The sequence below is a fragment of the Brienomyrus brachyistius genome, unplaced genomic scaffold, assembly GCF_023856365.1.
Source record: "Brienomyrus brachyistius isolate T26 unplaced genomic scaffold, BBRACH_0.4 scaffold42, whole genome shotgun sequence".
In the NCBI taxonomy this organism is placed as follows: Eukaryota; Metazoa; Chordata; class Actinopteri; order Osteoglossiformes; family Mormyridae; genus Brienomyrus; species Brienomyrus brachyistius.
The window spans coordinates 1,739,343-1,764,337 of NW_026042317.1; the positions used below are offsets into that span (position 1 = coordinate 1,739,343).

At 44.3% G+C, this 24,995-nt stretch overlaps 1 protein-coding gene across 1 annotated transcript in view; it reads left to right on the forward strand.

Moving 5' to 3' along the window:
• LOC125722766 (tripartite motif-containing protein 29-like) overlaps positions 1–24,995 on the forward strand; it is a 133,290-nt gene that overhangs the window by 107,084 nt on the left and 1,211 nt on the right. Inside the window, exons 2-5 of the mRNA XM_048998967.1 lie at positions 15,049–15,144; positions 15,716–15,949; positions 16,121–16,279; positions 16,832–16,891. Coding sequence (XP_048854924.1) covers positions 15,049–15,144; positions 15,716–15,949; positions 16,121–16,279; positions 16,832–16,861 — 519 coding nt within the window. The 3' untranslated portion in view covers positions 16,862–16,891. The remainder of the gene's footprint in view (positions 1–15,048; positions 15,145–15,715; positions 15,950–16,120; positions 16,280–16,831; positions 16,892–24,995) is intronic.

The following is a 24,995-nucleotide window of genomic DNA, read 5'->3' on the forward strand; positions in this document are numbered from 1 at the left end:
ATTTGATGCACATGAACCTTTCCAGTGTTGTTTTTCGCTGTTGTTCTGCGTATCAGGGAATCTGTGCACAAACTGGCTTGTTTTTATAGGTCAGGTTCCCCTGCTGAAACGCAGACGGCCCAAGTCAAGACCAGCGCATAAGTTTCCCAAGCGTGTGTTTCCTGTATCCAATAAAGACGGCAGAATTTTTCTTAGTGTGCAATACCGACTGCCAAGTGTGATATCTGTGATGGTTGTGATGTAGTGTTGTTGTACAGTGACATAATGTTTCATTTAAATTAAATATGCTGTCCCCTGTCTTTATAATCCCAAAGGACAAACCAGTTCCAGTGATGCTGGCCGTCGGAAGAAGTGCCGCACCAGGCCGCCGGCAGCCAGCTCCCTGACCACGTCTGCCTCTCCTGGATCTGCTGCCATCCCGGTGGCAACCAGCAGGGGTCAGCAGGGCACAGGCCGCCGTAGAAATACGGCGGGAGGCCGGTCAGGGCGAAGAAGGAGGTATGACCAACAGAAGGGGTTAGAGCCTAAGCCCAGCTCACCAACCTTCTCCTCCTCTTCATTTTTATTTCCGTCTTCAGCCCCCTCCCCTTTTGTTTCATCCCCATTTCTTTTTATGGGCTCTTCTGTTTTATTGCCACACTTAGTCACACCTGTAAGCCCAGCTCCACATCCATTTTCAGCTCCAGGCCTGGTTCATCTGACCCCTCTGCTTCAGGCTCCAGCACAGGCTGTAGCCGCCTTATCTCACCTGGAAAAATTCTATTGGTTGTATAACTATTATGTAACAAAGTACTCTAAAATGACCTATGACGCCAAGTGCTTTACTGAGTACTGGTGTCAGGAGTTTTGGAACAGACATTTAAATGAAATTAACTTAGCGAAACAGGGGAAGAATGAGGATAATGAGGGTACTCATTCATCCAAGAGGCGTAGGATTGATGAAGATGAGTTCATCTTTCCTATTGATGCACTGGAGCAGCTAAGTACCATGCCCAGGGCTCAGGAGATGGGTGTGGAGATGGGCTATCAGTCAGATGCACATAGCTACATTTCCCTGTAGATTCAGCACATAATTACACGAGAGTTGTCATACATACTTAGGATAAGATAAAATTAGGATATGTTACCATGTAGTTCTATAACATAAGGTACTATAGGATAAGATTAAGATAGGATAAGGTTAAGATTGTATAGAATAAGATTAAGATAGTCTTAACTTGTATGCCATTTTATGTTTTACAAAGACATGATAAATTACCATAAGTTTAGGATAAGATTATATAAGATAGGATTGCATAGCATAAGATAAGAAAGATAGGATAAGATAACATATAATAAAATTAAGATAGGATAGGTTACGGTAAGCTTAAGATTGTACAACATAGGATTAGATTAATTATAAATAAAGCAGTCCTCCTTAGAGGGGGGGTGGTGGAGGGAATATTTAAGAAATAAAAATAGGATCAGTTAACATAAGGTTAAGATTAGATTGTATAACATAGGGCTACAGTGAAGAAATCAAAAATTTCAAGGCAGCATGAAGGTAACGCACAATCAGGGATGTGCAATTTCTGAGGCATGTATTCAAAAAAAGTATTTTAATTGTGTTTTATGATTCATATTTGACTTAGTTCATGAAATAAAATGTTTTTTTCTACAGATCAGTGTTTTTGTATTTTGTAAAATACGAGAAATACTGTATGCATGGTAATGTCAGGTGTGCAAAATGTTTGTGCTAACAAAGGACACAGAGCCCCTAGAAGGGCACAGAGCCAGGCTGAGCACCACAGCGCTATCCAGCCCATGGCTGCCGATGGTCACATTCCACCAGAACCCCCCAACACTAACTCCCCAGGGAACTTCCAAGCAGCAGAGCAGATTCCAACAACCGAGGATCAAAGGAAAAGAAAAGATACTGGCAGGAAGAAGATGATCTTGTGGCCAAAGGTTAAAAATGTAGAAATTTGGAGAACAAATGTGTTACAAATGAAATATTATTTGAAATGTGCTACAGCTTAATCATTCTATCATACATCTATCCATCCATTTTCCAAACCGCTAATCCTACTGCGTCGCGGGGGGTCCGGAGCCTATCCCGGAAGCAATGGGCACAAGGCAGGGAACAACCCAGGATGGGGGGGCCAGCCCATCGCAGGGCACACTCACACACCATTCACACCTACAGGCAATTTTTTAGCAACTCCAATTAGCCTCAGCATGTTTTTGGACTGTGGGGGGAAACCGGCGTACCCGGAGGAAACCCCACGACGACATGGGGAGAACATGCAAACTCCACACACATGTAACCCAGGCGGAGACTCGAACCTGGGTCCCAGAGGTGTGAGGCAACAGTGCTAACCACTGCACCACCATGCCGGCCCAAAAATTTAAACAAATTCATTTTAAAAAACTTTAATCTCAGAGCCAATTGCCATGTGCCCACAAATATTTCAATTATTATTGTTTATGATTATAAATGCCGAATACATTCCTGGAGCCTTCGATTTAGCATACACAGTGCCCTCTACAGGATTCTGTCGAAACAGCATCTCTCAACCTCGTTCACAAGATTTGTGTCTTTTTCACAAAACGTTTTTCTTTGTAAATCCCAAAATCTTCCTATAAATGTATGTATGAATGCTTCTCGTCTTTTTCAGTCACACGAAGCCTTTATAAATGAGCTCCCCGATTAATCTGTTTACATGAAAACACCTTAATTGCGTTAAGGCATGTAAACGTAGCCACCTAACGAAAGGTAACCACGTGACTTAGCAGACTGCATGTTCCTCATCTCCTCTGTATGGACCATAGAGCTGTGTATCGGAGAGTCTGACAACACGCTACGTTTCAAGATACAGGCATTACAATTCAGATCGCTGCTCTATTTTGCCATTCTTTTTAAAAAATCTGCTTTTAGGAAAACATGGCACATTATAGAGAGCACACCACCAAATGGATGAAATCTGAGTAAAAACATTTGATTTTTAACGCAATCAGAATAAAGGGGTCTGCATTTATCACTGTCCCTGTAACAATCCAGCATCGTAGCACTACAGCTATTTCGGATTCAGCCAACGAATAACGTTGCTAGTCAGCAGCCTTGTGCAAGCTACTGAAAATTACTAATTACCAATTACTGCATATAAAAGTAATTATAATAAGGGTGGGATTCGACCGTGTGTCTGCCTGGGGGGTCGCCGGCCAGGATCGCCAGCAGTTTGGACGTGTGGTTGGTGCGGCAATGTGCTGCATCAGCGTCTGCTCCCTCTGCCTGACCTGCCCTGTATAATTACATAATCAAGGAAAATAACAGTGGGCTAAAGGTTGCATAGTGATCACATTAACATCGCGTCGATGTTGAAATACATGGTGCAAACAAAAGTAGTGGAATTACACTGACGAGTTACTACCAACACTGCCAGGCAGCTAGGTTTGCTAATGCTAACGTTAGCAGCGCACCCATATGCTACTTCCTCTCGCAAGATAAGGCAGCGTTACTGTCACTGTGTAAATACAATGAGATCTCTTTGGAGCAAGCCTGTCGATACCATGTTAAGTGTAAAACCACAAGTAAAATACCTTAAAAATAATAGAAATATAGATGGTGCTGAACCATGGTGAACAGTGGAGTCATAACAGAGGCTGTGCGTTGTGTTCAGTCACCTTTCACTGTAAATCACACATGGCTTCACAATCTTTTGTGTCTGCTCTGAATCCCTCAGGGCTGGAGTGAAAACTCCATTCACACTAACATGGTGCCAAGTGGTATTGGGTAGACATGATTCTATCCTTTTTGGAAGTAATTTGTTTTACTGATTTAAATAAGTTTTAAAAAATTTCAAAATGTAAGGATAGCTCATTGTATCCAAAGGGATGTGCCAAGCTTGCAGTGTTGATGTGCTGCCACCTTCTGGGAAAACGATGAACTGATTTTCAGATTAAGAACATGTATGGTTTTCTGGTATCATTTGAGAACCGTTCATGCTGCGAACCTATGCTTATGGGTTAGGGTTAAGCTTGGGTCTAGAGCTCAGGGTACTTCCAGGCTTGGAGGCCAAGGGTAAGGTCTCTCTTTCCCCATGTAAGCATTTAATGATGATCCAGCACCAGGGCTTGGGTAAGTCACCACGAGTTGGGAGCCTCATTCCCCAGGTAAAGGATGAACGATGTCCATCCAGCCCGGGGATTCTGGTGTACCTCTCCTTACGCTGGAAGCCTCCTCCCTCAGGTAAGGGTTTAAGAATCTCGCGGTACTTCCATTGAGCCTTGGGGTTCTGGAGAAAAATCCCAGGGCCATCCAACTGTAGCAGTGTGGAATTTTGCGGGTAGGACTTGTTGATTATTTCCGGTAAGTGTGTGTGGGGACCCCTAGTGTGTGGAGGCGTCATTGGCGTTTCCCGGTCCGGTAACTCCCCTTCCACACCGCAGTGGTCTGCCGTGGTACGCTGGCATGCTGGCTAAGGTTCACACTTATTCTGTGTCTTGGTGGGAGGTTTTGCTGTTTTAATTAGCGTTAATCCTCTGCTTGATTTAAATGGCTAATGGTAATATTTTATATTGCAGTGTTTCTCTGGTGTCTGTGTTGCAGCTCCAGTGGTTGAAAGTTATTCTGGTGACTAGGCCTATAGCTACTTGTCAGTTGCTTTACTTGATGTGTTTTAATTGTAGTTACGGTTGTTGCCAGGATTACAGTTTCAGTTGCTCGTCAGCTTCAGTTTATGCCTCTTTCAGCAGATTTGTCAGACAATAATAGTTTGAACCTGCACTGTGGCTGCTGTGTTTCCTACGTCAGTTTTTCTTTTCCGTCAGTCTTGTCTTGTCCTCAGCCGGTCCGATGTCGCCCAACAACTGCTGCTTGAAGCTCCTGATCCTCGGTGGGACATCGGCGATGTGCTGGGAGCCTTGGAACGCGCTAAGGATCGTCGCACCTTTTCCTGCATTTGGAGCTGTTTCATTCCCTAGTTCTGCGACTTAACAGACTTTGGGCCGCCCTTTCTTTCTGTTTGGGACTGATACAGAGGGACAGCCTGTATTCTGCTACTCATTGTTTGCACTCTTCATAGTTTTCAACACTCAGATTCTTGGTTAGATTGGGGTATTTTCTGGGAGACTGAGCAGTGGCTGCCTCGATTGATCTGGCTGACTAAGATTTGATTGGTCTGGGGTGGTGGTGTTCACACTTTCACCGTGTGCAGTATATTTGTGTGGGGATCAGTGTGGTGGGGCACAGGTGTGTGTGTGCGTGTGCGTGTGTGTGTGTGTGTGTGTGTGTGTGTGTGTATGTGTGTGTGTGTGTGTGTTAGTTTAAGGGACTCTATTCCCCCTTTTGATCAACTTCCCCGGACACCTGTCTCCTGCTTGAGTTTAGTCAGCCAGTGGCCAAAGGCTGGTTGCTGGTTTATTTTTTAAGGTTGTTGATGCTAAAGCGCTTGTCTTGTTTCTTTGTTTTATATTTTCAACAACCTGTTAATAGTACAAACACGTCTCTAGCTCCATTCGGTAAATGAACTTGTGTGCTCTTAATTTAGAGTAATTTTTCCTGTGGTGAAATACCCCAGGTGGCGTAGTCGTGTCCTTGTACTACTGACCGCTCTCTGCCACAAACACTTTACCCTAAACCTAAGCCTAATCCTAACCCTAACCATAGCCCCAAACGTCATGTCCTGCCACCTCCCTGACGTGGCTCTAATAAGCCATGCCTGCTGCTCGTTGGTCTCGCGTCTCGTTCCATCCCTCATGTTAAACACTCCCAGCTACCTCCAGTCTGTTCCCTTGTTATTCCTGTATAAGTGCTTCCTGGCCCTGTGTTCCCCATTGATGTGGTGCCCTCCATGTTGCTCGTTCCCTAGCCTCCCATCTTGATCCCAGTAAATCCCAGTTTATTGTCTGACAACACCTGCTCCCAGAGTCGTTCATCCTGGCACCCAACAGACTGAAGGAATTCGACAAGCCCCAGTAGGTTCCCCAGGTCCCTACAGCCGATCACTGCTGCATGTGTCAAGCATACCTAATGTCGCTGGTTCAGGCCGCAGTACATCTTTCCCCAGAGAGAATGACCCATCTCTGACGGAGGGCATAGCCGCCCTCTCCCCGGACTCCCAAGTGGAGGGTGTGACAGCTATAGCGGAGATCCTCAGGGCCCTCTGGAATGGAGTGAGTGTGCTGAACCCCGCAGAGGTGGGGTGCTCTGGAGAAAAGGAGCCCGCCGTCTACATGTCGTTTGCCGTAGGGCGACCTGCGTCCTCATTGTCACTTGAAGTCTGACGATGATGCTTCTCTGGGATTTACTGTGATCCCCCTGTTCGCCAAAACATGCTCCCCAAAGCTCTCCAGCACAGAAGAACAGGCTTCACTCCTAGTTCTATGGTTGTCAGAGTGCTGGACCACAGTAGAGGTCGGACTTTGCTTCAACATGGTTTTATTGGAAGTCTGCACACAATACAGATGTTTCCTACCGTCCTTCGTTCCAATTAAATGTGGAAACGTTTTGTCAGCTGGCTGGACAAGACCCTACTGCCTCTTTTAATAGTACACATAGTAGTGAGCAGTGGTGACGTAATGGTTAGGGAAGCGCACTCGTGATTGAAAGACACTGCATCTACAGTATCTGGCCCAGGAGAGCCGGCCGTTGCAGTCGTTACATCCGCACTTAAGGCTCCCGGCCCAGAGGGCCGCTCAGGCCGCACCCACAGTGTCCAACACAGGTGAGGCCTTGGTTGCCTCTAGGCTTCTCATAGACTCTGACACGGTTTCCTGGTAACCAGCCGACACCTGCCACACTGCTCCATAATGTCAGGCCAGCGTCCACCTCGCTGTCCCCTGATGCCTGGCCAGCACCCACCTCAATGTCCCAAGACGTCCAGCCGGCGCCCACCTCATCTCCTGACGGCCTGCTGGTGCCCACTTTCTATCCTGACGTCCCACCGGCACATGCCTGCAGGCTGCCACCAGCCCAGAGAAGATGGATCCAGAGGATGTCCTGTTAGAGTGCCCTGGGTCCTGCTACGTGGGTCCCTCCTTCATCCCAGACTCCGGTTACTCTGGTCCCAGTTTCTGGTCACCAGAATCAACAGGAGCCCAAGAAAGCGGCAGGCAGAATGTCTGTCTCCCAGAGAGGGTTTGCCAGTATCTGCTCTTGCCCTGTATGTCCCTTGTCATCTTCCTGTTCCTCTCCTGTTGTCTCCTTGCTGCCCTACTGCTCTGCGGTTCTCTCATCGCCCGCCAACTCCTCACGTCCTCCGGCCCTGCTGGCCCTCCCAGACCCTCTGGTCCTGTGATTCGGCAGAGTTCAGCCTCACCTGGAAAGGGGCCTAGGAGGGTCCCCAGCCCCGAATCTTCTCCTGGCTTCCCTGGATGCCCCATGTTATTCCTTTTTGTGCCTCAGTGTTTGTCTTGTTGCTCTGTCCCGCCTGTATCTCTCCTTGTCTTGTGCATCCTGTGCCCCTGTTCTTGTTGACCCTCCACCTGTCCATCCTGTTTTGGGGTCTGACAGGACTGCTGTACCTGTGGTTCCTAGCTTTTCCTTTTTCCGCTCCATGTCCTTAGTGATGTCCTGCAACTGCTCTTATGTCTGGTGTTGCTGTCTGTCTAGTGTTCTGTCTAGTCTTGTCTGGTCTTGTCCTGTCTACCATCTGTTCTGTCGTCCCCTGTCTAGTCCAGAGTCCAGTCTGGTTCCATCCCTGTTGTCTAACCCCTTTGGACTTCATGGCCGGAGCACATGCTTCTGGTGGGTTGGGGTGGGGGGGGGGGGGGGTACTGTCACATTAAGCAATGCCATTCTTATCCACTATGCCTGTCCATTTATGGGTCAACGCATGTTCTGACCATCCATGCTCTCTGCATCCCCACATTTCCAGGTGCTGCCCGGGGGGGGCACCATCTCAGCTGGAGTCCTGGTTCTGTCCCATGGAGGGGTGACACTGCGAATTGGACCTGCTAACTGTGTCATCCTGGGTGCAGCCTTGAGTGTCACCCTACACAGGCCAGCGTGGAGAACAGGCTTATTGACAGACTTTAATCACACCTCACACCTGGCCTTTAGCAAGCAGCTCCACTCTTTTCTGTTCTCAGTAATATTAGTCTGCCAGGGGGGTTGGGCAGCCAGTTGTCCATGGACCTCCAGAGGTCCTTTATTCTCCTTACTTGGGGGTTTTGGTTCCTCTCCTCCGTTGTCATCTGGCTTTCTTTATTTAATATCTTTCTTTCCTTTTTCCCCTTGTGTATCACTCTCTTTAATGATGTTGTAATGTATGACTACACATCTATGTAAAGTGCCTTGGGACGACTCTGTGAGGCACTATATAAAAATGAAATTAAATGTCCCGCCTCCTCCCTGACGTGGCTCTAACAGGCCATGTTTGCTGCTTGTTGGTCTCACGTCTCGTTCCAGCCCTCGTGTTAAACACTCCCAGCTGTCTCCAGTCTCTTCCATCATTAGTCCTCCATTTAAGTGCTTCCTGGTCCTGTGTTCCCCAGTTCGATCACTGATGTTGTGCCTTACGTGTTGCCGGTTCCATAGCCTCCCATCCTGATCCCAGTAAGTCCCTGTTTGTTGTCTGAGAAACACCTGCTGCACGAGTCTTTCATCCCGGTGACCACGACACCAACCACCAGTGATGTCTGTGGAGCCCAGAAATACCAGCCTAGCTGCACTAGTGCCCAGGCAGTACCTTGACAGCGGCATGTTTGCATTATTATATTTGCCTCACTTGTTCACCACTTTCAGCAACAGTATCTGCTATGTACTAGAACTGTAATCATATGTGAGTGAGTCTGTCTGCTTTGAAGGAGCAGAGATCCCACCTCCTTACTGTAGGTACAGGGCACAGAAACGGGTAAATCCTGTAAGGTAACATTATTAAAGTCAGCATAGATTCCAACATGGATCCAGAGGATGTCCTGCTAGACTGCCCTGGGTCCTGCTACGTGGGTCCCTCCTTCATCCCAGACTCCGGTTACTCTGGTCCCAGTTTCTGGTCACCAGTATCAACAGGAGTCCAAGAAAGCGGCAGGCTTTCTGTTCTGGAATATGAAGTTCATAGTCATAGTCATAGTCAGTCATAATTTTGTTGAAGTTCATAGTCAGTCATAATTTTGTAGCATTAAAATGTAACTTTTAAACAAATCCTAACAGTATGTGTGATTGTGGGGGGGTGTGGGGTCTCGGGGTGTAACCTCTGTCTCTTGGCTTGTTTCCTGTCCCTCCTGCTGTATGTGTGAAGTCTGCATGTTCTTCCAATGTGGGCTTTCTCCTCCTACTTTGGAGAACATGAAACTGCGATCAGCCGATTGGAATCTCTAAGCTGCCCTTAGTGTGAGTCTGTATGTGTGAGTTTGTGCTCTGCTATAAACTAGTATCCTGTCCATTGTGTCCCCCGCCCTGTGCCACCTGGGACAGGCTCCAGGCTCCCCACCCCCCCGTACAGGATAAGCAGTAATGCAGGACGGCTCCACACTGTTCCAAAGAAATGGCGCTCCAGCTCCCTTCAGGACTTCAGACCAGCTGCTCTCACTTCACACCTCCAGGCTTGTGGGTGTGGTTCCCACTCCTGGTTCTGCATGTACAGCTTGCATGTTCTCCCCGTGTTCCTGTGGGTTTCCTCAGGTTTCCTCATGCTGTCGAAGATCATGCAGTTTGGTGAATTAGTGTCTCTTGATTGTCCTCAGCCTGTGCTTCCTGTGATGTGTGTGTCCCATAACCCTGTACTGTGGTTATTGGAATTTGTTGGATACTTTTTTGATATATGATCTTTCTGTTCCTGGGGATGGCTGAAGCTGGTCCATTAACTTTTGGCTTAAATATAAGAGTAGTGTTCAATTTTCATTATTAGAGTATGGAATTATTTTGGATGATTAAAATGATCACTCTGAACTTGACTGTCCTTCCTAACATAAATACACTCCCTGCACAAACACACAGAAAGAAAAGGAAGAGATTACATATATTTTCATGAATATTGTATATAGAATAATGTAAAAAAACAAATCTGTGCATTGACAGCACTTGTCAAAGCTTGTTCTGTCTAATCCTGACACAGTCTGTCTATAACTGCACATCCCTGCATGTTTCACCTGAAACCACATGATCCCAAACGTGATTCTAAACCGACACAGAAATTCATTCTCAGTAGATCTGCTCTCTTATACCTTTATACCTAATTTCTATCTACTGCACAAAATCAAAGAGTAGGATTATAGTTTGTTTACAGAAAAACAATGTCAGTAGCTGTTATTCTCATAAAAGATAAATAAATGTTCGCTTTGGGTACAGTTTGTATAATGTACTATTTTGTTCATAAACTGCAGCTCCACTGTTTGCCCAGTCTGCTCTTCTCAGTCTGGTCTCAGTCCAAAACCACACCTGCTGCAGTCTGAGAAGCAGGAAGTTCCTCCCACTGTCACACACAGACGACTGTGAGAGAAAACGAGACTGAATCCTATCAGTGTTCGTGGTAAAATGGCAGAAGCCAGAGTTGCAGTGGATGTAAATGAGTTAAGTTGTGCAATCTGTCTAGATCTACTAAAGGATCCAGTGGCTATTCCCTGTGGACATAGTTACTGTATGAGCTGCATTAAGAGCTGCTGGGATCAGGAAGATCATGCTGGAGTTTATAGCTGCCCCCAGTGCAGACAGACCTTCATACCCAGACCTGTTCTGGGCAGAAACACCATGCTGGCTGAAGTGGTGGAGAAACTGAAGAAGACTGGACTACAAGCAGCTGCTCCTGCTGACCAGTATGCTGGACCTGGAGATGTGGAGTGTGACGTCTGTACTGGGAGAAAACACAAAGCTGTCAAGTCCTGCCTGGTGTGTCTGGCCTCTTACTGTGAAACTGACCTGCAGCTTCACAACAAACTCCACCATGCAAAACAGCACAAGCTCATTGATGCCATCGGCCATCTGAAGGACAAGGTCTGTTCCCACCATGACAAACCGCTGGAGGTCTACTGCCGTACCGACCAGCAGTGTATCTGTTATCTCTCTACGATGGATGAACACAGAGGCCATGATACAGTCTCAGCTGCTACAGGAAGGGCGGAGATACAGGTCAGGCTAATTTAAAAGAATTTCCCCTTTCTATCTAAAAGAATTTCCCCAAAGGGATCAGTGAAAGTATCAATTATTGTTATTATCTAAAAGTTAATTTTAAATAAATGGATTTTGTCTTAACACTTGTTCGTGTAATTGCTACGAAACACTCAGATCAAGTCTGGTTCGGTAAAGTTGTCATGACCTACTTGTCCGGTCTTACTAGCGGGGTTACTAGCTTGTCGGATTTAAGGTAGTCTGGGCAAAATGTAAGTAAACGAATATGAAGTCCATTTAAACTGTGGTACCTTACATCCGACAAGCCAGTAACCCTTCATAGTACAGAATAACTCACTAGAGCCACAGTACAGTAAGGCCGTGCCGCCGAAGATGTTTGTACGGGACGCCATGACACTCAAAATAAAATAAGTATATCAAAAAATATAAATAAAATGATAAATATTTCAATAATGTATCCTTTTATTTTTAAATAATTTCATAAAATTTCATGAATTTCATAAAATTATATTTCATAATAACACTTGTCTTCTATGTATAATTTTTAAATTTTACAATTTATTGTTTCGTAATAATGTCGCGATTTTCATTAGACAATTATTATTATAAAATAATATTTTCACAATAAAGTTTAACTTTTCACATTATCCACATGCATATTTATACTGCATCAGGAGGTGTTTTGCAGGATTGGCACTGCAGCCACCGGATAAAACTCACACTGTTCCATTGGGACTGGTGTGGTGCTGAGGTGTCACCCACTGCACGGCTGCACTCAGGTTCTCATCCCTGAGGTGGTTCGTCGTGTGGTGGGTGCGGTAAGGCACTGTACTCAGTGTGTGCTCCTTACCTCCGTACCTTACCTTACCTTACCTTACCTTACCTTACCTACATCAACACAGTACAAATGTACATGTTAAAAAAGGTCTTTCGGTACTAAGATGTACGTAGATTAATACTTTTCTATTCAAGGTTAAAGGGTTCAGCCTTTAAAGCATTGTGTTGGTTGCCATAGGATAATATTTTGGCTTTCAATGATAACCAGTGAAGCTCAAAATTTATGAAAATTTATTAATTAATTGTTTTGTCTGATATGCTGAATTATGTCTGACTTGGAACAAATGAAGTAAAAGTAGTCAGGGCTGGAGTGGGACTGAATATCTAACCAGGAATTCAAGCCCCCGGACAGCCCAATATAAAACTATATAAACAATTACACTGTTATTATATGTTTCTATTCACGCCTTCATTTGCTTGGCTACTGAACACACATTCTTACCTACATGCTTTAATTTTACCTTCATGTCATTTTTACCGGCACATTTCACTAATATTAATAACGCGTGGAGCAGCTTTGACATAAATAATGAAGCTTCGTCTCAGTGCCTGTCCTTGTGTCTCTTCCCCGTGTGGCCAGCAGCCATCGCTGTCCATCCCCTTTGTCTTCTCATCATCTTTGGCCCTAGTGTGTTCTTCCTTTTCCCCACATGGCTGCATTTGACTCAATGGGATGAGTGTGTGACACAGAGGCTGGGACCAGCTGGTTAAGGGTTTGAGGCAGGTCAGGAACCAACCACACCTCTTTCATTTAATTATTGCTTTTCTATTCTTCCCAGTGTTTGTTAGTTCTCTGTTCTGCTTGTGAAGCTTGTGCCTTGTTTTATTATGTTCCACATGTTTCTGTACTTTCTAAGTATTGAATTCCTTGTGTGTGTTTCTTACTTTCAGTGTTTGTGGGAGTTTTCCTAGTCTTGTGTTCATTAATATAAGTTACTGCACTTGTTGCCTGTTTTCCCTGCACTGTTGTTATTGGTTAATTGTCTTATATGTCACATCTGCTTCTTTGTTAGTTCGGTACAGCAGCCTGAGCATTAGAACAGAAACCTGCAGTTTTATATCTTGGACCCAGCAGTGTGGCCAGTGTCATTATGCTATGTGAGCTCTGTCTTCAGAGTGACCAATGCAGCTACAACTGGCTCTCCTTGATCATGTGATCATCGCAGCATTGAATAGGTGATATTCCAGCTGGTTTCCACTTCTGTAATCATTCTCAGAGTGGGTCTGCCCATCTGCTGCTGGATTTGACAAAGCCTTTCTCTAGCAGTTGTACTGGTTCTGAAGTAGGTCACACAGAATCTGTCTTACCTTGGATCTGATATCCTCAGGTCCTTGTGTCTGTTCTATGTTCTTCTTCACAGCCAAATTCAGTGCATGTACAATGCAGGTTGTGTGTCTGACACAGGCAATCACATTTTGTGCAGCGTCAGTGTGAGCCATCGGACTTTATTCTGTATTCCCCACTCCTCCATCAGGCTGCCTCGACTGCAGCCATGTTTTCTGCAGAATGAGACTTTGGGAATTTTCCTGCTCCCAATAATAAGGTCGACAGCTCAGTCTTATCATTTATAAAATGGCATTTGACTGCTAAATAAGCTTCCATATGTATGAATGTCCACATGTCAGATGTTAGTCTTACTGCTTTGGCCTTTCTCACCTCTTCCTTTGTCTCTTTTTCTATCTTAAATGTTTCTGTCACCAAACCCTTTCATGTTTGCCTGGATGGGAGAATGTAGGTTGGATCCAGGATCCCCACAACCTCCCTAAATCCTGCGTTATCCACTATGGTGAAGGGTTGTGCATATTGACCAAAGCCTCATCAATCATTTGTTTCTTGGTCTCTATACTGGGAAAATTATACAGATTATTGGGTAATACCCTCACCCAAATCTGATATTATGTATTCATACAATTAAACTGAACCTTGGACACAATAATGACTAATAATAATAATAATAATTATTATTAAATTAATTATTGAAAATGAATTATTATTAAATTATTATGATGATTAAAACTTACGCTGCGCTGTGTGTGTACGCCGAAATATGTGCTGTACAACAGGTTTGAAACCGGTAATGAGGATTGTGCCACATTTTCAGTTTCCAAAGCAGTCACATGGTTGAGTGCAGAATGAAGCTTCAGATGACCATGGTCACGTGTTCAGGGTGGAACGAAGGAAACTGAAGCTGTGCTTCAGAATGTAGTGAATCGCTTTTTTATTGTCAAGCTTAACATCACTAGCTGCCCCATTCCCTCTGTTAGTCTACGTGTCATTTTCTTAGCTACTTTTTCCCTGGTGAGTTTTGACCCCTTATTGTTCCTTTATTGTCTGTCTTTCCAGTTTGGTTCAGTCTCCTTAATTCCCTTTGTCTTGGAGCTTTTAAGTGGATCCTCACCTTGTTTCCCTGCCTGCACCAGGCTGCGCCCCAACATGCACATTAAATATATGATATGTTCAAATTCTGAAGAATCTTTAATGAATCCCATTTTACACATTTTCCTTTCTGAATTTGCGTGGAACATCAACGATGCAGACTTTGACACAGTTTCCATATGAATGGGTCACAACAGTCCAATATTAAACCAACTTCCCAGCAGATTCAGAGGTTTCAGTGTCGCAGGAGAAAAGATGCATTATTGTTGTTCACAGTGCAGTTTATACACAGTGGCCCATTATCAACTGACATGTGATCTGACATCAATCTAATAGGACGTCAGTTGAGTAGCCGGTCCTGCAGTGCAGCCCAGGACACATTCGCCTTCACATTGCTATAAGAATGTGGCCATATGCAGCCCAGACCAACTCCCAATGTGGGTTGAGTGATCGGATCTCAATGTATCTCCAATGCGTCCTGGGTAATTAGCGCTGTCCACTTGTGATTGGATCACCCAGGACGCATGTTAATACCAGGTGGAAACAGGACCAAAGGGTCTATGTCCATTGAATCCTACCTACAGTCAATAAATCATTAATGAACATCCATCCATCCATCCATCCATCTCCTATCCGGTAATCCCGGTCAGGGTCAGGGGGAGTGCCTGGAGCTTTTCCCAGGCAGCATAGGGCCCAAGGCTGGGGTCCACCCTGGACAGGATGATAAATGAATGTAATCTCAGCTAATGAAACAAACTTGTTTTGTCATCTTGTTTCCTATCTGTAGAAACAAATGGGTGAAATACAGAGGGAATTTCAGCAGAGAATTCAGATGAGAGAGAAGGAGCTGCAGGAGCTGAGAGAGGCTGTGGCCTCAATCACTGTGAGTATGAACCTGAGGAGAAGATAACAGCTGGCTTGTGATCATAATGAATCTTCTCTCAGATTCAACAGATTGTAGATTTACAGACTTGCGCGGATTAATCAAATTAATGCTGCTGTGGTTTATTCTGGGTCAGTGGGATAAAGTTGCTGGATTACAGAGTTTAACCAAGTGTTGCAGCAGCAGTAGTTTATTTATTTAAAAAAATACCATAAAAGGCCTATTTGAGAAAAATGAAACTTCATAACCCAGCATAATGCAAATAAACACTAAAAAAGTCACCTATTAAACTGAGACCTAATGGTGACAACCAACCTGCCCCATACAGCCACCAGTCTCTGCCAAATCCCTGCAGCTGACAGTGTATGAGCTTAATGAGGGATCATTTCCAATCAGTGCTGGCTGGGTTTCAGCACCTGAGGCGTCCAGCATGGTGACGCTCCAAACCTCAGCCCTGTGCTGTTTTTATACCTCCTGTCAGCTCACATCTCTTTTGTACAATGAGGCTCTCTGGAGTCTCAAAAGGGGCCAATTGTAATTTACTGTCCTCTGCTCCCTGTGTCACCAACAGAGCTCAGCACAGTCAGCAGTGGAGGACAGCGAGAGGATCTTCACTGAGATGATCCGCTCCATTGAGAGAAGACGCTCTGAGGTGACAAAGCTGATCAGAGATCAGGAGAAGGCTGCAGTGAGTCAGGCTGAAGGAGACATGGACAGACTGAAGCAGGAGATCGATGAACTGAAGAGGAGACACTCTGAGCTGGAGCAGCTTTCACACACAGAAGATCACATCCATTTCCTCCAGGTAACAGAACAGCTACTTTGGCAATAAGAAAACCAGAGTATTCAAATGAATGCATATTGTCATTTGTATTTCAACTAGTCTGTCATTTGTCAGATGTTAATGGTTCTGTTAATTAGATTGCAATACACATTTGTATTGATGAAGCTGTTTAATCAGACTGTTTGTCTGTAGAGGCGCCAGGCTCTTCCTGTCACTCCTGAAGCTGGATTTGGACCCAGAATCTCTGTCAGTCCCAGATCTGATTTTGGGAATTTGAGGAAGGCGGTTTCTGAACTGAAAGATCAACTGGAGAATTTTTGCAGAATGAAAATGGCAGAGATCCATCACCAGGTTAATACATTTTCTAGTCTGTTCATGTTAATATAGACCAGGGCTGGCCAGTCTTACCCAGAAAGGGCTGCTTTTGCTGGATTACTAATTAGAGGACTGATTGGCTGAAGGGTCTCACACCTGTGGTTGAACAGCTGACCTAAAGGTTACCCCAAAGACCTGCGTACACACTGGACTTTGCGGGTATAATTCCCCCCCCGATGTAAACCGTGCAGAGAGAGTATGCAGTACAGTCAGCCTCACATTTGTGTGACCAAGTCAGTTTGTTTACAATAAGTTTAAATCTTTGTGATAACTGGTGAAAGAGCTTCACATTCTACTGGCTGCAAAACCCAGATCACATGAAACATGTTTCTTCTACATTATAGAAACCAAAAATCTGTATTATGTGTAACTTACCATGATTTGCAGTTTGTTAAAATGCAATTTTATTTTTTATTGTCCCTCATAATGATAATACCCCACTGCTGTTATCTCCACAGTGAGTGAAGTCCATCTCCCACAAGTAAATTCCTTTTACTCACATCGCTGTTTCTCTCTGTCTCCTTCTAGTTACCAAAGACACCGTCCTACCAGTATTAGTGCCCAGGACCAGAGCAGAATTCTTACACTGTGAGTCTGTTCACACACACGCTTCTCTCTCCCTGTATGAGGTGGAGTGTGTTTTACTGTGTTTTACTGTGTTTCATTTTCTACTGCTAGTGGAGCTTCTCTTTCTCTCTCCCGCTGCCTCCGGGTCTTTCACATTTACATGAGCTTTTTATCTCAGTGGACTTTAAATCCAATTGCTAAGTAAGGCAAGTTTATTCAGGGTGCTTTTCCACTGCACCAGGTTCGGTACTTTTGGTTCTTTCCCTTTTCCATTAACTTCCAGTCGAGTACCAGTACCAGAAGTTCCAGTACCAAAAGCATCATTGCAGCTGTGGTACTTTTTCGATACTTCGGAACTTTGGTGTGGGACTTACAAACACGTTCATTGTCAATTTAAAAAACAATTTTAAAAAGTCTAAAAGCCCAAAACACAAATAAACAGTTAACTAAAAAGAAGTGAGATTGTAGAGGCAGCGTATGACTAAACTCCTGCTAATTTAATTTATTGAAACAAAGCAGCAACAAAAACATTTTAAGCCCTGATTATAATGAGCTGACAGTGTTAGCAGACCTCAGGTCTTCAGGAAGCTTGTTCCACAGACAGGGAGCATAGAGACTAAAAGCTGCTTTAGCCTGTTTGGTCTTCATTCTGGGACACTGAGTAAACTTTCAGGGGTCTGGATGCTTCACAAGGTTCAAGGAAGTTAGTGCCATTTAGTACCTTGTAGACAAGTAATAATATTTAAACCAATCCTGTGATGCTCAGGAAGCCAGTGCAGTGATTAAGGAGCTGTGTGATATGCTCCACTTCCTTGGTGTTAGTGAGGACTCTGGTGGCAGCATCCTGGATGAGCTGCAGCTGTCTGACTGATTTATTACCAAGACCTGCAAAGACACCATTTCAATAGTCTAGCCTGCTGGAAATAAACACATGAACAAGCTTTTCCGTATCTGGTTTAGAGAGAAATCCTTCTCTCTCTCTCTTATTGGGCTGGTTTCAGCTTCCGTTGGATGGATCTTAAGCAGACCTTGGGCTGGACCTGGGAACACTGTACTGATGCCTCATTTTCACCAACATGGAGCCGGTGCTGGGCTGGTTGTCACTTGATGCCTTTTCAGAACCTGCCTGTGTTTCCACCAGTTTAGAAAATGAACATAGGTGACAGTGAGAGTAAAGGTTCATATGTATTCCATTTTGTGGGATTTGTTCTTTTCTGTTCCAGAATAAGTTTTATAAGCTGCCAACTGTCCTTTTAACAGTCGCACTATTAAAGATGCCAATAACTGAACTTTGCAATCTGCCTCATGATCTCTTCGCCACTCAAGTGCCATAATATTTTATTTATCAGACCTGTGGCATGGTTTTCATTTACAATGCAAAGTTACTCCGATAATAAGCTGGCTACTTGTTTTACTGCTGGCACCGGAAATATTAGACAAAACTATATTGGTGATTGACTGAATTATCCAGGTATGCGGATGGTTTGGACACGATGGCCCCTCCCACTTGCACTGATGTTATGAGAACTTTTTTTTTTTTTGTGGTGGCCTATAGCCTTCTACCTTTGACCGAATCACAGCCATGATATACCGGAGTAGCTTCTTATATGTTATTGCTTAATTATACTGCACTCATAAAGCATTATAAACACAGCTATAAATATTTATAAAAAAGCATAACACATTATATCCACCATTATAACGCTTTATGAATGCTTTATGACACACTCAGCTATAAGGCACTATAGATACCTTCATAATGCAATACAAAGCATCCTTAATGCTTATACCGATCATTATAATGCATTATGAAGGTATTTATAGGGCACTAAAGATGAAAGCTTCATACATCATTCATTATGCATAATAAGCATGCCTATAATGTGTTATGCCTTTTGATAAATATTTAAAGCCATGATTATAATGCATAACAATGGATTATTATTTGTTGTGAATTTTTATTTAATTACTAACAACATGGCCTTAAGTGTTCCAGAGATTTTATAATGTTCCGTAATCTGAGCAAATGGAAGCATGTAGATGTTGAACAAAGAGGCTCAGTGAGGATTATAATTCTAATTGATGGTCAGTGTTGACACACCACAGCACACAGTGCACAACACCGAAATGTGTCCTCTGCATTTAACCCATATGTGACATTGTGACATAGCAAGGGGCAGCTAATTCAGCGCCCAGAGAGCAGTGTTTTGCTTAGGGTCCCTCAGCGGTGCCTTGCTGGTCGGGGATTCAATCCAACAACCATTAAGCCACCACTGCCCACTGCCAATAACGGACCCTTGAGGAACTCCACATGTAATTTCTGTTCATTCAGATTCATAATTACCCTTCTGACAGAAAGTAGTGCCTGACTTGTAAAAATAATTCAAACCCATTAAATAAGGCGGCTGCTCCACCTCCTTCCCTAAGTGCTCTAGTCTCACTGATAAAGGGCAAGTAGGAGTAGCTGGTTTGATCAGGGCTGCTGCATAGTTTTCATTTGACCCCATTTCAGTTTAACGCATAAAAATCAAGGTTTATCCTGATAATACAATCAGTCATTAATAAAGATTTTCCAACCAAAGGCTTGATATTCAGTAAAGATCAGTTTAATGTATAAAACACATTGTCTGACCCAGTGTGTAGGTGACACACAACTGGAGTCAGATGAGAGAGAGAGTAGCTGTGGGCTTTGATGCACTTTGTTCCCCCTGAAGTCCTTCCTTCACGTTTGCTCTTTTTGTGTATTCGCTGAGTGTACTTTTTTCAGATTCTTTAATATTGTCCTAAGACGGCACCTGCAGTCTTACCCAAACTGGCTGTGACACTGAACATCTCCTAAGTCTGTGCTTTAGGGCCATGACTTCACACGACACGACTACACTTGCGTGCGTAGTTTACATCTATCTGGAGGATTGAAGGTCATGTCCACCGGGGGGCAGTGCGAGAAAACCATCTTGGGGAGAACATGCAATCTTTGTCATCGTCTACTGCATATAAAATATCTTCAAACTGGATATTAAACAGTTCAATCTTGAGAAAAAAAGTAGCTATTTTAAATATAGAATAATTAACTGACTTACACTGGAACAGACCCAATACAGAAAAAAGTATTGCAATAATAATATGATGTAGCAAAATTTGTCAGAAGGTTTAGTAGTGACTTGGCTCGAATCGGAAGAGATGAAGAAAACAAAATTATAAATGAGATTTACTGCTTTAACCTGCAAACCAGTCAGTCGTCTTACTGATACAGAAAATAATGTAGGAGGTGCCTTACAGAATAAATTGTATGATTATATATAAACATAAGGCAGAAGGAGCCTTTGTTAGATTGTGGCAAAAATGGCTTGAACAAGGTGAGCAGAACTCAGCCTATTTCTTTAGGCTGGAAAGTCAGCAAGTCAGGAACAACTGCATTATGCGGGTGAGGATTTATGGAAATGCTGCAGATGACATCAAGAAAATAGCCAAATTCTGCACTGAGTTCTTTAATAATTTGTATGTCAGGAGTCTTGATCCAAAATTTTTGATTTCTTCTCAAACATCACGGGAATAACTGATGTGGATCGTGAACTTTGTGACGTCCCAGTTGGTTTAACTGAGATGTGTGCAGCAATAAATTGCTTAAAAAAAAAAAAAAAAAAAAATTAAAATTAAAAAAATTGCTTTTTTCATCATTGCTGGAGACTTCAATCAGGCAAATCTGAAGCCAGTTTTCCCCAAATTCTTCCAATATATGAACATCCCAGCTAGAGGGAGAATCTGTCTGGACAATGTTTACACAAACGTTTGTGAGGCCTACAAGGCCCCCCCCCCCCCACCTCGGCTACTCAGACCATGTCACTGTGATCATGGTTCCTGTGTATAAATCCCTGCTGAAGCACAACAAACCAGTCAGTCAGAGTGTGGCCAGCTGGTGCCGTCTCAGCTCTCCAAGGCTGCTTTGGATCTACTGACTGGGACATTTTTAAGGAGGCTGCTATAAATGGTGACGCCATCAACCTGGAGGAGTATATAAACTCTGTGATCGATGACCACGAGAGCCGACCAAAGGCCCTGGATGATGAGGGAAGTGCTCACATAGCTAAGAATCAGAAATGCAGCTTTCAGATCTAAAGACAAGGCTGCCCTCAGGACGCCCACAGACAACCTGTCCCGAGCTATGAGGATAGCCAATCAGGCACATGCACAGACGATCAATGTACACTTTAAATGCACCAAAGACACACGCCGTATATGGCAGGGAATTCAGCCAATCACGATCTACGAGCCCATCCTACACATCAATGGCGGTGATGTCTCCCTTCCAGATGAGCTAAACAACTGTTTTGTACAGAATAAGCCGACACCCCCCCCCCACCCCCCAAGTGAGAAGCTACTTTGTCTGACCACAGCTGATGTGAGAAGTACTCTATCCAGAGTCAACCCACGCAAGGCAGCAGGAGCTGACAACATACTTGGCTGAGTGCTGAGAGAATGCACTGACCACATGGCTGGGGTCCTCACAGAATGCACCTCTTTAAGCCAGTGGTCTGTCCCAGCATGCTTCAAATTAACCGCCATCATCCCAGTGCTGTAGAAGCCATCAGTGACAGGCCCGAATGACTACTGCCCAGTAGCACTCATGTCAATCATCATGAAGTGCTTGGAAAGGCTGGTCATGGCAGTAATACATAAAGACTAATCTTCCCACCTCTCTAGACCCTCTCTGATCTGCATACCGGTCCAACAGGTCTACTGAGGACACCGTAGCCTCTGCCCGTCACCTTTCCCTGACACATCTGGGTAAGAGAGTCACAGATGTCAGGATGTTATTCATAGACTTCAGCTCTACCTTCAACATGTCCCTCAAAAACTGAGGGGGTTAAGCTTGAACACCACTCTCTGCAGCTGGATCTTGGATTTCCTGACAGAGACGCCCCAGTCAGTATGTATGGGCTGCAACACGTCCAACACCATCATCATCAAGTTTGTGGATGATACAACTGTGGTGGGACTGATAAATAGAGAAGATGAATCAGCATACAGAGAAGAGGTGGAAAGTCTGTCCACAAGGTGCAGAGACTATAATCTATCTGTCAACGCTGACAAGGCAAAAGAGATGATTGTGGACTTCAGAAGGACACGTCCTGCCCACACCCCACTCAGCATCAACGGTACTGCTGTGGAGATTGTAAGGAGAACCAAGTTCCTCGGTGTGGACATAACTGAGGAATTTACATGGACAAATAACACCAGCTCCTTATTCAAGAAAGCCCAGCAAAGACTAAACTTCCTGAGGCGCTGAAATAAGCAAACCTTCCCCTCCCATCCTCACCATGTTCTATAGAGGCACCATCGGCAGTGTTCTGACTAACTGCATCACCATCTGGTGTGGCAGCTGCAACAAATCTGACCGCAAATTCCTGCAGAGAGCAGTGAAAACAGCAGAGAACATTATGGGATGCCTCTCCCTTCCCTACAAGCCGCTTTTTGCAAACGCAGTGTCCGCAAGGCCTGCAGCATTGTGCAGGACCCATCACATCCCTCACATGGTCATTCCACACTCCAGCCACCTGAGAGAAGATACTGCAGCATCAGAGCCGGGTCTGCCAGGCTGCGTGGCAGTTTTTACCCCCAGGCTGTCAGGCTCCTCAACACCATGCTGCCTCCCAGGATCCCTCACTCTGCCTCCTCACTGCCTCAACCCCCCCCGTAACCCACAACTAAAGGCCACAGACTGACCCTTAAGCGCTGCACTGCACTTAACACTTTGTCACTCTGACATGGGGGCAATAATAAGAATCCCCATTATTCTCTGTCTGCCCCATTATTCTGCTTCTATTCCTATTTTCAGCTGTTAGAAATGTTAGACGTGTTACTGCTGTTACTACTATTATCATACACTGTTTACACTGTGAACTCAGGCTGTTACAGCGTACATGATGGTGAATTCAGGTCTAACTGACTGCAGAAATACATCATATATTTAATATAGTTCTAACAATATTGCACATTGTCCAGTATTGCACATTACTGTATATTGCATAATCTACTCCTCTTCCTCAGTTGCACTGTCCTGTAAGTCCTTTGCACATTGTCTTGTCTTGTTCTCTATATTGGACTAAGTTTATGCTTACACTGTGGGCCCTGAGCTTCGCCATTTCATCTCTCTCTATACTTATATATGGTGCAGATGACAATAAAGTTCAATTTGGCTTTGATCTTGGGGGTTTGTTCACGGTGCAGCAATTTGGAAAAAGAGGGAACTGAGCTGGAAGGTGAAGCTTTTAATTTACCAGTTGATCTACGTTCCTACCCTCACTTATGGTTATGAGCTCTGGGTGATGACCGAATAAATGAGATTGTGAATACTGTACAAGCAGCAGAAATGAGTTTCCTCAGCAGGGTGTCTGGGCTCAGCCTTAGAGAGGGTGAGGAGCTCAGACATCCGGGCTCAAAGTAGAGTCGCTGCTTCTCCGCAATGAAAGGAGTCAGTTGATGGTTCTAGGATACCTCTTGGACGGCGCCCTGGGGAGGTGTTTCAAGGCATGTCCAACCAGGAGGAGACCTGGGGGCAGACCCAGAGATTATATATTATATATAACCTGAGAGATTATATATAATATATACTACATTATATACCAGCCTAGATGCATCTACGTTGGGAGCGTCGCATTGGCGCGCTGCTGGAGAGAGGTGTGTGTCCAAAGTGGATTAAAAGACGTTCATATAGTGATCTAAAGACAAACTCACTTTTATTAATAGCTGTTGTAGAATCAATATTAAACTCACTATTTTATTTGTGTCCATTGCTTGGTCAAAATATCAGGCAGATCATTGTGAGCAGCAATAAGTAATAAACATAACAATCTCAAATAATGATAGACATTAATTAGCTTTGCACATTAGTTAATTTTGCACATTGCTTACTGAGCAAAATTAGCACAATACGATCATTAATAGCATAATCAGTTTACTGAATGTGTCTGGCAGGCTGTGGGGTGGACTCTCTATAAAACAAAACAGGTGTTTAGTACCAAATTAGGACCCAATATACTCATTTTTAATTCTTAATTAAAAATTAAGGATGGCATGGTGGTGCAGTGGTTAGCACTGTTGCCTCACACCGCTGGGACCCGGGTTCGAGTCTCCGCCTGGGTTACATGTGTGTGGAGTTTGCATGTTCTCCCCATGTCGTCGTGGGGTTTCCTCTGGGTACTCCGGTTTCCCCCCCAATCCAAAGACATGCTGAGGCTAATTGGAGTTACTAAATTGCCCATTCAGTAGGTGTGCATGAGTGAGTGACTGGTGTGTGAGTGACTGGTGTGTGAGTGTGCCCTGCGATGGGCTGGCCCCCCATCCTGGGTTGTTCCCTGCCTCGTGCCCATTGCTTCCGGGATAGGCTCCGGACCCACCGTGACCCAGTAGGATAAGTGGTTTGGAAAATGGATGGATGGATATTAGATAAGTGGCAGAAAAATCGATGGATGGATGGAACTGTATGAAAAATAATGCTGCTTATGAAAGTAGGTAAGTAAGAATTTCAGGTTAGAATTTCATTGTACCTTATACGCATGACACTGCTTTCTTAGAAACTTATACTGCCATTAAATTTTGAAGACGCTGTACAAAGAAGGACACAATAGTGTTCGGAATATTTTTTTCTTGTCTGTGAAAATATACAGCTCTTCTGGACACTCATTCTTAAAAAAATCAGATGCTACTTTAATACGATCTGTACCGTTAGTAAAGACAATGTTCCGTGACAAAACGTGACCATACTGCCACGCCAATTTCTGGTGGCACTGCACGTCGCGCATGCGTCTTGTTATCCTCATGTAAGTGCGCAGACGAAGCCGGAATCAACACAGAAAACGTGGCGGCCAGACTGGTACCTCTCCGCGCACGTATAAGCGGACGTGTTTGTATAGACTTTTATGATGCATTTTACTCCTCCGCGGACGACCGCCTGCCGCACTACAAATTTGTCTTTAAACGCCAACATAGATGATTTTGATGAGGATTGGGGTAGTTTGCAAACCCTACAGCCAATTTTCAAGGTAATAGAACTGTTGCATACATTTAAATGCGTATGCATATGTGTGCAGACTTGTCCCAAATTGAAAATCTCACGCCAGCCAGT